Consider the following 15,266-nt stretch of genomic DNA (forward strand, 5'->3'; position numbering starts at 1 on the left):
TAAGGTAGAAGGATAACAATATGCAGTCATACTTGTTAACATCTGCTGAATCTCTTAAGCTTATATCCAAGCTTATATCCGTCAAGCTTATATCCGTCTTGTTTAGGTTGCTTTTCAACTGCGGATTACGAATCTTCTGCTAATCTGATCTGTGCTGACACGGTAAATCACACCTATACCATTATACACAGGTTTTTCAAAAAAAACAGCAACAACAACCTTTTACCAGGATTCTATTTTTTTTTACAAATTAATAAATTATTTCCTCAGCCAAAATCACACAGGAAACAGTGCTGTGTTAACTGCCAGTAACAAGAATTAGGGTTTACCTGCCACTTGGTCACACTTACACTGAAATGACCCCTGAAAATAAAGCTATGCAATTTGTATCTCTGTCTATTGAAAATGTGCATGGGCTTGTTTCAGTCTAAGTATTTTTTACACTTGCAGTGTACAAAATGGAGCAGGGTGCAGGGCCCCATAGCCTACCAGCTGCGCCCCATCCCCAAACAGAAAACTTTGTCGTGAACTTGCTGTGTTCGAGCAAGTAAGCGCTGCTAAGAGGTAGCACAGCAGCAAGGGCCCACCTTGCTTCCAGAGCAGCGAGCACCTACCTCTGCATGGTGATCTGGAGGTATTTGGACATACCTGCTGGGACAGACCTGCTTCATATTCAATGTGTGCAGTATAAAGACACTTTTTCACACACTTTTACACACTTTTTACAGCTGTGAGTTTGAAGGACTGGCACTCAGGTAAGCAGTTGCCTAGGAAATCAACCTGAAAACAAAGCAAATCCTCTTTTTTCCAAGCTTTGCATATTACTTGATTTGTACATGGCCAAAAAGATGAACAGACTAAGTTTTCTAAATACACGGCTCATATTTTCCCACTGTGAACTGCATACCTTAAAGCTCCCAACGTAAATATGTACTGGTGTGTGGCACCTGAAAAAAAGTTAGAGGGAAAACGCTGACTGGGGACCCTGCCTCGTGCTGGCAGCATCTCCATACCGTGTGCGACCTCAAGGAAACAAGCTGCCGTGTCAAGTTAGAACTGGTCAGTTAACAAAAACAGGTCAGAAAAGTGCAAGACGCGTAGGAGGAGATGTCTCACGGAAGTGCTGGACGTCTGGTTGTATACCTAGTAACTGAAAAGGAAGAACACTGCTCTCAAATGATCAGCCGTAGGGTCTGAGTTTAATCTGAATGCTGCTTGGCTATCTGGGCAATGCACCGTTGGCCTTAGCCACTTGTGTGGATGTCGCTGTAGATCTAAACCTTCTTTCAGGGGTGAAAAGTAAAGAATACAGACCGCATTTTTTCTTAAGACTTTTTGGCAGGGTGCAGCACTACCAACGCAGGCATACTTTCTGTAAAAGTGGACGGTGGTTAAAATAAATAAATAAATAAATAAAAACAAAACAAAACAAAAATATTTCCCAGAAGCTGCTAGATAGGAGAGCTTAAGGGAATGTTATTATGACTAAAAGGCTGGATTGGCTGCACAGAACAGCTACTGCCAGTGATAAAGCATAAAGGTTAAACAACTGGGGACAAGCCTGCCAGATGTAAAATGGAAAGCTTCCAACTTAGGAGCAGCAGAGGAAGGACATGAATTAATATGCCATGACAAAATAAGCATTATAAAAATCCTCCAAGCCAAACCAAATGCCACTGAAAATAAACTCAGAAACTCTCCTCCTTCTCTTTTGCTCCCTGCATTCCAAGGAGGATTGAATTTAGAATAACCATGGGGAATTTGAGAGAAATCTTACACTGAAATGCTGAACATAAGCTTTAAAAGGTAGAGACGCTGTATGAGCTTAGGAGACACTATTGCTGTCTTTATCATGGTAGATTCTTCACTCTTATATTCAGTACTTATGTATGAAAAGGAATCACCTTTTTGGACTTATTTTTTTTCATGAGTTTTATTTTCAGTGGGATTGGTAGTGATCAGACAGATTCTTAGCCAGTTTTGTAAAATAACTGATAGATTGAAAATAACTGGTAGCTTCTACTTGGCTTATTAACTAGAGAAAAATAAAAACCGATTCAACTACTGAACACTTGACAAATACACAAAGCCCGCTGGTTGTTGACTTTTCATCATGACTACATTTCAGCGCTAGGTTTGTGAGCCCTATGCATAGTGCTACCCCGTCAGGCTGAAGATCCTACACCACAAGGCTCTGTGGCAGCTGGCCTTACAGGTACACACGTATTTTTCCAGCAGCTATTTTGCTGTTAATACATCAAGCTTATTACACAGTGCAGTAGGACTTAAAAAATGGAGTCTACTCTGGCAGTCCCCAAATTGAGGGGGTATCATGGATTGCTCAGTCCGTGGCAAGGGCTGTGACAGACTTCAAATTGGGCTCCTGGAAAATGGTGCTGCAGATTAGACAGCAGCACCACTAGACTGATAGTCAGCTCAGCCCTGGCGCAGATTTCTGTTGAACATGCATTTTGGAAAGCTCCCACAGGGTCTGACAGAAATAGGAGCTCCCACACATAACCCTGATGCTCTCACCAAAAGCAGAGGGGGGAAGGAACTGCACTGGAAATGAATGAGAGACATATGTAAGAAAAACCTGATAGGAGACAGACATTTAAACCTGAATGAACAGGAAGAGCAGACGTCAAATACTGCAATCAAGTGAACAGAACTTAGGACTTTCAGTACAGCAAACAGTGGCTTGACTTCTTCTGGTGCTGCACCTTTTGTATGGCTATACGGTGTGTCTGCATGTGCTTAGGGACAGGCACTGCAACTGCACCACAGAAACTGACAACCAAGGGTAGGTTGGTGATACTCAGAATTAGCAGGGAACTTTCACCACTGATCCCTCTGATACTGTCCCTCACCACTCAGCATTATCCCTAGCAGATTTTAACATCTCATCCTGCCAGACATCAAGCATAAGCCAAATAACAGCCATATGTGGTATTTGCGAGATACCTGACAGTGATGCCTCTTGTAACAGCCACATGTATGTCAAACACACGCCCTCTGCATCAGCTTGAAAAGACATTTTAGTTGACTTTGCATTTAGGTGCATCCAGACAAACAGCAGAAAGCCTAAGTAGGAACCTCCTACCTTCTGTTTCAACACTCCCCCCCAAAAGCTGCATCTGAGGTTAAAGAGCAAATCGCATCCCAAAATACCAAGATTCCTCACATTACGTGGGCTGCCTGAAAAACGCCTCAGAAATGCAAATGTCTTCAGTTAGTCAAATGGGAAAATTATTTATTGGTCGCAACTCATCTCTTACATTGTTTCTCAGCGTTGAGATAAACTATGTAAACTATATAAACATAACTCTCAAGTATGAACAACATGTTAATGGCTAATGCTGAAGGCAAAATGTGTCAGGAGATAAAGGGTAGGTACTGAGTTATTGCCTTCACCTGACAGGTGAACATACTTGTGTCTACAACTCTCAGTATGGAAGTCTTAAATAAATTATGAAATACAAGCAGTAGGGCAGGCATTTCTTCTACAGCCCCCAAACCGTATGGAGCATTGACAGGAATTCTAATCTATCCTCTCTGAGTTTACAAATGGGATTCACCTTGCCCAAATTCAGCAGGCCATCTAGTCAGGCTTCACCTGTGTCATCACTAGAGAGGTACGGACCTCCTGATTCAAACTCTGCTACGGAAAGTGTCTCCAACAAGCTGGAAGGATTTCCTCACCCTGCCCTGAAGTGCTTAATGCTCTCCTCTGGTTGTGGCAGAAGTTTAGATGACTTGGTCAGATCGGACACCTAACTCTAAGCTGAAATAAACCTCTCCTCTTGTCCTGGCAAGAACCTGACAGACTGCTTCAGGAAATGCCCCTGCCAGGTCAGAGAGCACCTAACTAGCACGTGAGAAGGTTTCCTGACAGCTACCATCAGTGGAAGCCAATTACTGGCATATGCAGAAGAGGTAAAACAGGAATCAACCCGTCTATCAGGAGGACAGGGATTCCAAGCACTTCTGATAAAATCTGAACATGGGACAGCCAAAGAAGGAAGATCCAAATGCTCTCAATAAAAATAATAAATCTATTTGTTCAGTAAGCTGTGTAAGACCACACTTCTTCACAGCTCTGCAGGTGTACAGCAAGGGGAAGCTGACAGTGGGAACACAGGAATTTGAAAAGGGACAAAAAAGAAACTGCAGAAAACATCTAAACCCCAAATGTAAGTGGGAGCATCCACAAAAAGAATGCACCACACTTGCAACATCAGACTTAGGGGGATTATATTGGATTTCTTATAATTTACTTTTGCCCCAAACAGGTATCTCTTTCTAATGCATTTATTGAATCTCCTGCATTTGTAAAGGTTTGGCTGCTAAATAAGCCTGCTAAAATTTGTCCACTGGCATCCCCTCTGAGGTACCTTACTCCGTGCCTGCACTTTGTGAGATCCCAAGCATGCTCACTGCTGCATTTAGGTGACTACTCTTCAGCACTCTGCATGTTGGCCTCAGTATTTCGGGAGATTTCACAACTTGTCCAAGCACTTGTTGGTGAACAAACAAAATCAGCTAACATAGCCAAAATAGGCACGTCCAGGTTGTTATTCATGGGAACCTGCCAAGGGGAGGCGAGAAGGCGAATGCACAGAGGGCAAGCATGTAGGTGTATGGCTGCATGGTCCAGGAGAAGTCTAGCAAGCACAAGGCAGAATACAAAGATAAAGAGCTGTGATTACAAATGCTGTTACTTTGTGATGGACTGTCTCTTCTAAAGAACACAACTAAAGCCAGCCAAAACTACAGAAATACCAAATATTCTGCAATAGCCTTTACACTTTCTGGTTACTATAATGGCAGCAGAGACATATCCAAACTGGAGTGCAGCTGTCAGTCAAACATTTAAATTCTTTCTTGAAGTAGGTCAGTATTTCTGACAACCAGAACATAAAACAAGTGACCTCTATGCCTATTATAATAAATCTCCAGCAGAGTCTGGGCTTATAAAATAACTGAGGATGATGCAAATGTTGGTTCCTGCATGGGAGAGACTGGCCTACTTGCCACACCACTCCAGAGAAATTGTGGTCAGAAATGAATAAAATTGTAATTAAATAGAGATGGCAGATGTTTCCCACCCCCTAAAATCATAGAATCATAGAATGGCTTGGGTTGGAAGGGACCTTAAAGATCATCTAGTTCCAATCCCCCTGCCATAGGCAGGGATGCCACTCACTAGATCAGGTTTGCCAGGGCCCCATCCAGCCTGGCCTTGAGCACCTCCAGGGATGGGGCATCCACAGCTTCTCTGGGCAGCCTGTGCCAGGGTATCACCACCCTCTGAGTGAAGAAAATGCATGCCTTGCCTGTGCAAGACTGTCCTCGCACCATACACCATGGCCTTAAGGATGTAGGCTGACCACAGCTGAGATTTTCACCCGTAATACTCTGGAGAGAATGAAACATTGCCCCTGTTGGAGCACAGGACTAGACAGTGTGCCAGCTCGCAAGCCTCCGCAGTCCCCAGGGCAGAGCACAGCACTCGCCGGGTAGCTCGCCGTTTGCTGTGTAGCTGTATCCTAGAAACGGTGAAAAGAAAGCAAGCTGTTCCTCTCAGCTGACATCCTGCACGCACTGAAAACTCTTAGTTTGAAACCCCCTCATTCCCACTTCCTGGACATGCAGCAAAGATTAAACCAGCTCATTCAGAAATGTGCGGGTCCTCTTCCTCTAACTAAATCTGAAGCTGGCTTTATCAAATCTTCCAGTTCAAAGACGTATCTTGTGTCTGTACGCAGCCTGGGCTGAGCTTCGTATTAAGCCTACTCAAGCTCCCGGTACAGGATGTCACTCTCACGCTCTTTCTGCCTCCCCTCTCCTCCACGACACCACAAGCGGTACCTCAGGAAGAGCTACGAGCTGTGTCTTTCACACCTCTGCGTTGCGGCTGCCTTTTGGGTGTGGGTCAGTGTCTGTGCTTGACATACACCAGAGGAAGCAGCTGCCTGGATCTACGTGAGGTACCAGGAAGAGGGCAGTGCCTGAGCTCCACGTTGGCTCCTCGCTTTGTCATCGTGCCACTCACTGAAATTCTCTCTCCCTTGCCCTGTGCATGGACTCTGGCTGCCATCCTTCCCCTCCCCGTGTCCCTGAGGGCCAGGGTCAGGCAGGGCGTACTGCAGCAGGGCTCACCTCGTGTTTCTGCTGCGGATCTCTTCTAGGTACAGGCACGACCGGCCGCCAGCATAGTTGTGCCGGTGCCAGCTCCCGAGCACAATCGCCGAGGCCGAGGGCAAGCTGTGGAAACGGGTTCGCCTCTGCAGCTGTGCGAAGTGAAACAAAGCGTTCTGCTTTTCGTGGGCTTTATTGCTCTCAATACATGTGGTTGCTAAAACCGCACCTGCACAGCGTAAAGCCTGAAAACCAGGCACAAGCCTGAGGCCGTGCATTTGGCCGGCCAGCTGCAGTGCCCTCACTCTGCGTATACACGACAGCTCCAGCAAAAGGGCTGCTCTCGGGCACAGCAATGACACCGCAAGTGTGCAGAGTGCTGGGCTATGAGGCATGGCACCCAGACGGCACCTGCTGCTGTGTCGAGGCCGACAGCCTGCCCACCCACCTGGCAGGGCTGCATAAGCCTGGATGGGGCTGCCCAGCGGCAGGGGGCCTCGTCCTTCCTCTCTTTTCATCTTCCTTATCAGCCAACGTCAGTCAGTCCCCTGACACTCCCACAGTAAAATCACAGAATATCCCGAGCTGGAAGGGGCCCACAAGGAACATTCAGCCCAACTCTTGGCTCCACAAAGGACCACCCAAAAATCAGACCCTGTGTCTGAGAGCAGTGTCCAAACACTTGAACTCTGTCAGGCTTGGTGCCGTGCCCACTGCCCTGGGCAGCCTGTCCCAGTGCCCGACCCCCCTCTGGGTGCAGCACCTTTCCCTAACCCCCAGCCTGACCCTCCCCTGTCCCAGCTCCATGCCATCCCCTCGGGTCCTGTCGCTGTCCCCAGAGAGCAGAGCTCAGCGCCTGCCCCTTTGCTCCCCTCGTGAGGGAGCTGCAGGCCGCCATGAGGCCTCCCCTCAGCCTGCTCTGCTCGGGGCTGAGCAAACCAAGGGGCCTCAGTTTTTGCCTCATACAGTCTCTTTGGAAAGACACTTCGACAAAATCTTCTTCCAGCCACCTCTAGCAGTAGGCACCACCTCAAGCTGACACGATACATGACAGCAAGCAGATCTGCACACAAGGTGGCCACCTGTACGTGTGGGCTGCAGCCTGCTTCACGTGAGCTATGGTGTGTCTACAGAGCATGGCATGGTTCTGCACAAATTAATCTGGGGGCATCGCTGGGTCTTTCAGTCAAGATTACCAGTGTCTTCTCTGGCAGTTAGCCAGAAGCGTGTGAAACAGCCTGCAACTGCTCTCAGGACATCCTCTGCAAACTGAAGAGCTTATTAATAAGAAGCAAGCATTCGCCTTTTCAAGTAGTGAAACTCGGGCATCTGGAAAATGTGCCCTCCGCTGAACGGCAAATAAACCGCATACACAGAGTGAGATGGGCACGGGGGTTCTCCTGTGCACCACAGCTGGCTGCATCTCGGCAAACTGGCACAGGCTGCCCTTGCTAACAGAAGAAACTCCATTGCACAATCAAAGTACTTCATTCGTCTAACAGAAAAGCCTCTGCTACGTCTCTCAGGGAGTTTACTCACTGCCAGCCTGGCCCAAAGCGAAGCTGAGGACAAAGGCACAGTGAGATGAACAGCGCAGCACCTCTCCAAAAGTGGAGGAGGGAACACTGGCTTCTCTGACACAGATTCAGACCACTACTTTCTGCTTTCAGCTTTCTGTGCATGAAGCTCACTCACAGAGGAAACTGAGTAATCCCAGGTAGTTTCCTTCTGAATCACATCTAGTGACATTTGCTTTCTGGAGGGGATGAGACAAGTGTATTTCTTCTGGAGAGAAATGTCAGACCCTGCCTGCAGTACCCGGGACACGAAGCTACTCTGGTCTATTCGGGTAGTGTGGGAGATGATCACAACCCACCCCCCCAGAGGCTGGCGTTGCCAGGAAAATGTGTGAGACCCAAGAACTGGAGCGGCTGCACATCGAGTCCTCGTGTGGTTGCTTCAGAGGCCACGAGTGGCACCAGCAGTGCCCTTGTGAGGCTTCGGTGACACAGCTCTATCTTTTTTCCCTTGGGCTGGAATTGCTTTCACTGGCGGGCTGACAGAGGGGAGGAAGAAGGAAGCATATTTTGGAAATTGTGTGAAACAAGTTGCCCACATCAGGCTCTCTTTTCTCCTCCTCTTGAGTTCTGCAGAAGGAAATTAACATTTAATGTAAACCAGCTTGCTTTGATAGCTGCCTCAGTGCCCCATTAAACATTTTCCACACCTCGGGGGAGACAAATGCCAGGTCATAAATTCCAATTTGTCATGGATTTTCTAAGTCACAGGTTGACAGAAGAAGCAGTTATCACTCTCTGATCAGTATGCAGACACCATTACAGTCTTTCACAATACTCTTCAATGGACACAGCAAGAATTAGAGAGTAGATTTAAAAAGCAAAGCCCTTCGGTTTTGAACATAAGGCTCCCAGAAAAACGTTAGAAGAGATTATTTCACCAACACAGCACTTAGTCAGTAACAAAATGTAATTCCCTGCTGGATGAGCGCCATTATTTGTTGTGATTGTAGTTATCACTGTTCATCTCCTATTTACATACCATGCAAATATATACCATACTTTGTAACAGCACACCCAAAGCAAAGCCCCTGCTTAGAAGAGTTTTAACACTTTGGCTCCAGTGACAAATTTAGTTCTACCAAATAGTTAAGAGCAGCAGTAATGTGCGCATCCTGGAATTATCTGGAGTGAGCATTTACATGCAACTGCAAAGAAAAAAACACCCTTTTGTCCTCCAAGATCAAGATAATAACCTAGAAATGTAACAAACCAAAGATTTCACTGCAAGGTTGCAAATTTGTCATCTCCAGTCATCGACCTCCATCTCTGGGTCATGGAAATGAGGAAGAGGAACAAAGAGATGATAACTAAGGTGATCACCGAGTTGCAACGGTCATGCACGCAAAACAATATTCTGCTCTGTGCTCTAATGCGTTTGTAACTTCCCTCCATTTAAACCAACTACGCAAGAGTTTCTGCACTCTTCTGGGATCCAGCCTTTTTAGCCTGAGCACCTGCACTGAATCTAAATTCTAGGTGACCTGTGCAACTGTCCTCCTAAAGAGTGTCCTCTGTCGTCTCAACAGGACAGGTGCCTTGAAAGGCTTCCAGGGAGAGGCCCTATTGCCTCCTCTTGGCTAAGAAACCTTCCCTCTTTGCCTATCAAACCTGCATGCTCTAACAGGCGCACCTGCAAAATCCATCACGCAGCAGCTCAAGCGTGCAGTTCTCCAGTGTTTCATTCCATGACATATGCTACCAGTTCAAAATCAACAGCTTCTTTCAATTTATTTGAAGAACTGGGTCTTTTCCCTGTCCGCCAGCCGACTCTAGAAAGCAACAGCTTTTGAGGGACTCTCCGAAACATCCAGAATTTCTACATGAAAGCTGTCTCCTCCTTCTGCAAAAGCAAGCTGCATCTCCGGCTTTTTACTTGAGGTTGCATCATCCTTTGCTGTTCTATCGTCTGATAAGTTTTGCCAACTCTGAGCCACTGACTCATTGATTCGGCAGTGGTTGTACGCGAACGGGTCATCTGAGTCCACGCCGCTGGGACGGCGGGAGGAAGGAGGCCTCGCCTGCACACCAGCTGTTAAGCAGCCAGCGCAGCAGGAGAGCAGCATTTCAACCCCCGAGTTCAGATTACTGACACCACCAGACCGTGTGGGCTGTTCCAGGGAACCTGGCCGTGGGTGCTGCCCTCGTGCTGCTGGAGCCTCTTCCTAGCGAGCTGGCATAGAGGACACACGGCAGAACATACGTGATCTGACACGAAACTTCACGTAGCTGCTAAACATTACCCAAGACTGAGGGCTTTTCTCTGCAAAAGGCCCTGTTTCAAGCTGCTGATTGCAGCTTGTCACTTGCTGTTGGCCGTGTTTGAGCGCTGCTGGTGGTGTTTGAAGTGGTTCTCTCAGTGGGGTGGGTGGGTGGCTGGAACGGGGGGGCCAGGACAGCGTGGAGGACCAACCTGGCACTCACACACATCCCGTCTTACAGATCTATGGGCAGCAAGAGAAGGGTCTCTGCTCCCTGGTAGCCGCACGGGACTGCAGCTGTGTCCATCAACCTGCCCTACTTACAGAAGCACCCGTACTGAGGGCAGCATCTGCATCGAGGTCAGTTCCACTGTCACCACAAGGAAGAGACAATCAGTCTGGCTCGGCCAAAAGGTAGCAGAACTGATAAAGTGATCAGCATGAAACGGATGTGGAGAGAAAAGCTGTCACATATTGCTTCTTCACGTGGCACCTATACCTCAGCATTTTTCCAGAAACAAAGAGTCTGAGGAAACAAAGTAACAGTCACGTCCAATTCCTTGTGCTTCTCCTAGCACGACACCTTTTGGAGAAAGCAGCTTTTCTGAACCCACGCCCAGCAACTTCCACGACCTTGATACCTTGATACCGCTCAACCTTGGTTCCTGTTTCCCACTTCAGCTCCAGACGTCACGCACGTTACCAAGAATCTTTGTTTGTATCTGCAAAACCAGCAAGTTTCTCGTCCCATCTCACCCACTGGGGCTGGAGGACATTTTAAAAAGTGATTTTGTGATGTTGAAATTAAGGACAGAAAAAGAAGAAAAAGTGTGTAAATAAAGGCATATAAACAAATCATTGTAACTACCTGTTTTGTTTTTCCTTTTCAATTGCAGGAGTGGAGCTTTTCCTAAGGACTGCCTAAGGGTAGAAATAGTCAAGCTGCTATCAGGAACTAGGCTTCTGCAGACAGCTGTAAGGAAGCATCTCCCATCCCCGCTCCTAGCCAGAAAGCTCTATTTGAACAGCTGTCAGAGTTCCTCAGCTTCCACACTCACTGCCCTGCAGGGCTCAGGCCCAAATGCACCTTTCTTGCAAGTGCAGAGACTACTCAAACTATTCCCAAATTAATCCATACAAGCGCCACTCAAAAGTAATCCGACTTCTGCAGCAAAAGAAACAATTCTCAATTTTACTCTGGCACAATATAAGCACTACAAAGGGCAACGCACTTAGCTGGGACACCCAAAATGGTACAAGTGATACCAAGACCAAAGGGACACCTTTTCTCATCATCGCATCCACCTTTTCAGCAGCAGAGAGGGGTATGGAAAATTGCAGGGGGATAAACTTTCCGGAATTAACATTCCAGTACTGGTATTCATTAGTATCTTGAACAGTTTCTGCAACAGGTACTTCTTGCTTTTCAACCTCGGAGACACAGCAGCTTATTTCTAACCTGGTTTTATTTGGTGGGGGCCATCCACGTTAGTACTATTTTATTTTTGTGCAAGCATAGTCCCTTACTGGCCCTCCTGCCACTCATTTCCTTCAACTCCAGAAGCATTCGCAGAGTTAAGGATGGCTACAAGCAAGCAAGGCACTGGGCAGAGCCCTGGGCTAGCAATGCCCACGTACGTGATGTGGCTGGGTTATATTCATTTTAGTTTATAGAAAGAAGCCTGTTTTATTTGTGTTCCCAGGCATGCATGTCTAGTGGCAGGGGAATATCCCAGGGTGAGATTTCTTGTGTGATATGAGTTTGTAAAATAACAAACTGAGCCCACTGCATGTTGAAACTGCAGGCTATTCCGAGTTCTTTTTAGCATTTTATTTTTTTTCACACGCCTTTCTTGAAATAGGAGAGCTGTTCCCTGCCTTCATGCTTACGTCAGCCCAGAGGACCCCTCCCAGACAGCTTGTGGAATAGGAGCTAAAGCTTCTTGGCACGTGTTTCTATTCTGTTAGATCTACACATCAGAATGAGAAACGAAACCTACACTCTTGGAAACTATGTTCTTCTCGCAATCCCCCAAAAAATCTTGGCCTGAGCTGCTATGAGGTGCCTACCTAGCACGGAGAGGAAAACAAAACTAAAGTTTTCTAAAGATGGATTTTTTTACACATGAATGTTAATGTAAAAGACATTTCAGTCTGACTTGTGGATAACAAGGACGTGGTCTAAACCTGGCACTCAGATCATTAAAAACAACGAGAAAAGTCTGAAGGATATAAATGATCTAGCGCTCCAACCACAACCTTTGGGAGATGGCAAGGTCTCGGGGAATGATGACACTTGGGACGATTCACTCAGAAGTACACGTTCAGTGAAGGGACAGCCTCGCATTCTCCAGAAATGCGGACACAGGTCAGGCTCACCAATTCATGACACGAAACCTCACACTCCTAGCTCAAACGCAGAAGCCTCCGGCCTCTACCCCCAGCACAGCAAAGATTTATTAGTAGATTACTTCAAGGGTGTCTCACAGTACTTAAACCAAATGAACGCCTGAAACTACACACCAGTGTAACTGGCCGCTCACACTGGGAAGTATTCGCACAAGGGCTTGTGGATCGAGCAACACTTGCGACGCTGCTGTCCCTCTGTGATGCACGGTCCCTCCTCTAAAACTTAAAACACTACTTAGTAACTACTGTAGGTCCAGTTACGTGGACCTACACTTAACTGTCGCTTACTCATAGATCTATAACGTGCTGTGGAGGTCCCACTGATCAGAGTGAATCCGCTCTCATCCAAAGGTACCGGGCTTTAGGCACACCTGCAGCTCTGAGGAAAGAGACGGGAGATGCCAACTCCAAGGACAACCGAGAGCTTCTTTGCGCTCGGTGTGGACACGAAACCCCTCGGGGGCAGATGTCCTCGCTGCCATGTGCCCACACATCCCCTAGCCCACGTCCCATGCACCCAGCAGCCCGCCCGCAGCGCTCCCCATCCCCGGCGCCCAGCCTGACCTGCTGTACACCAGGCACTCCATGTGGTTGATCTCCTTGTCGGAGAGGTAGCGGCTGTAGTCCTCCCACAGGTCCTTGATGGCCGTGACCGCCAGGATGAAGAGCACGGGGGCCAGGGCCAGCTCCGGCTGGAAGGCGTTGACGGCCGGCGCGAAGTTGAGCAGCGCGATGAAGACGAAGTAGACGTTGGCCAGGCGGTGGAACTGCTCGAAGAGGTTCTTGGGCAGGAAGGAGAGGGCCGTGTACTTGGTGGTCTTGAGGCGGTTGCTGGCCAGCGAGGTCCTCTTGGGCTTCTCCGCCTCGGCCTCGGGCAGCAGCAGCAAGTTGGAGCGCACCAGCCGCGTCTGGCTCTCCTTCCTCCTCCGCCGCCGCCTCCTCTTCCTCTGCCTCTCCTTCCCCTCCGGCCGCACCTGGGGCGCTCCCTCGCCTCCTGCAGCGCCCTGGGACATCTCTGCCTCCCTCCGGGCTCCAAAAAAAAAACGCCGGAGGCAGCGCGGGCAGCTCCCCTCCCCGAGGCACAGCCGCCCGCCCCGCCGCCCTAAGTTATCATCCTCAGCCGCTCGCCACGGCTCTCGCTTTCCTCTTCCCCTCCGGGGGGGAGGGAGGAGGGCTCTTGCAAACCCTCTCCCAACTGCTCCGCTTGGCCCTCGCTCGCTTTCTCCTCCTCCTCCTCCCCTCCTCGGCCGGGGAGGGGACGTGGGCAGGCGGCGAGCCGAGCCCTCCTCCCGCGGGCCTCGCCCCGGCACAACGCCGGAGCCGGCCCGGGGCACTGGGGCGGGGAGAGGTGGGGGGGCGGGGGACACCCTTCGGCATGGTGGGGCCGCTTCTGTACGCCCCCAAGCAGCGAGAGGACGGGGAGGGAGCCGGGGAAGGACCCGGGGGTGCTGCTGGTGGTGGCGGTGGGGAGGACCCCGGCGCCCACGCCACGGGGGAGCTCGGAGCGAGAGCGGCGCTTCCGCGGCCACACGGCCCCGGGGGAGCCGCCACGCCTCGCCCCGGGGCTGCCGCTTGCCCGGGGAAGCGGAGCCCCCCCCAGCACTCACACACACACACACACACAGCCCTGGGTGCAAGGCGGCGGATGCCACGTTATCTGCCGCCTTCGACTTTCCGTGACACGGCGGGGAGGTGTGGGTTGAGAGAAAGAAAAAATATTTCCACTCAAGTGCTCGTCCCAGGCCGCGAGCACCGCGGGCAGGCGCCATCAGTGAGTGAGCCCACAGCTCCCTGCTCCAGCGCCACGGTATCGCCCTGAAGACACGTGGCAGGGCCCCAAAATACTGTGGGAATAATGAACTGGGGTTGTTTAGTCTGGAGGCTCAGGGGAGACCTCATTGCTCTCTACAGCTACCTGAAAGGAAGATGTGCGGAGCTGGGGATAACTAGTCATAGGGCTAGAGGGAATGGCCTCAAGTTGTGCCAGGGGAGGTTCAGGCTGGCAATGAGGAGACATTTCTGCTCAGAAGGAGCAGTCAGGCACTGGGACGGGTTGCCCAGGGAGGTGGTGGAGTCACCGTCCCTGGGGGTGTTCAAGGAGAGGTTGGACGTGGTGCTTGGGGACATGGGTTAGTGGGTGACAGTGGTGGCAGGGGAGTGGTTGGACCAGATGATCTTGGAAGGCTTTTCCAACCTTTATGATTCTATGATTATCTCCACTGGACATGATGTGAGGCATTGCAGCATCCCCTCAGGGTGGGATTTAATATCACACCACAGTACACAGCCTGATATTAGTACTGGGTGAACCCACACACCCAATGCTAAAGCAGAGTACTTAACCAATCCTGCTATCTGCTCTGGGGCTACTGCAGACCCAGCAGGGGTTTCCTGGGTTTCCCAGCCCTTGGAACATGGAAATGCCAACAGGTTTGGTTTGTGCAAGGGGAAAAGGGAGGATTGGCCTGGGTTTCTGAAGTCTGTTGCTTTGTTGGTAAAGGGAATGTACAAAAATATTATCCTGCACGGAAAAAGGAGAGAAATAATAATAATAAATAAATAAATAAATAAATATGTGTAATTTTTTTTCCTTGGTTAACCAGTTCCCAACTTGCATATACATGGGGTTAACTCCATGGGTGATCAGGAATTAACAAAAGTCTTTTTACCATATCTCAGAAATGCTGGAGTGGCCATGCTGTCTCCCACCATAGCCCTGATACCCAGCGTTTGTGCCTGCAGATGTTTGTCTGGAGACACATGGGACCTAGCAGGGATGGTCTCAGCGTTGGCTCCCTGTAGGTGCTGCTAGTGACATCCACCATGATCAACCCTGAGCTACTGGAGAGTTGCAGCATTTTCTGAAAGGGCTCAGCCTGCTGGGAAACAGTGCCTTTAGGAATCTGAACTACAATGAGAAGACAAAAACCACCCTAGG

At 49.1% G+C, this 15,266-nt stretch overlaps 1 protein-coding gene across 1 annotated transcript in view; it reads right to left on the minus strand.

The window, feature by feature from the left end:
- Positions 1-13,507, minus strand: part of ATP10A (ATPase phospholipid transporting 10A (putative)) — a 111,346-nt gene extending 97,839 nt beyond the window's left edge. The window contains exon 1 of the mRNA XM_082751675.1: positions 12,893-13,507. Coding sequence (XP_082607801.1) covers positions 12,893-13,341 — 449 coding nt within the window. The 5' untranslated portion in view covers positions 13,342-13,507. The remainder of the gene's footprint in view (positions 1-12,892) is intronic.
- Positions 13,508-15,266: the final 1,759 nt, after the last annotated feature.

Source organism: Aythya marila, assembly GCF_965140915.1.
Source record: "Aythya marila genome assembly, chromosome: 1".
Taxonomy (NCBI): domain Eukaryota; kingdom Metazoa; phylum Chordata; class Aves; order Anseriformes; family Anatidae; genus Aythya; species Aythya marila.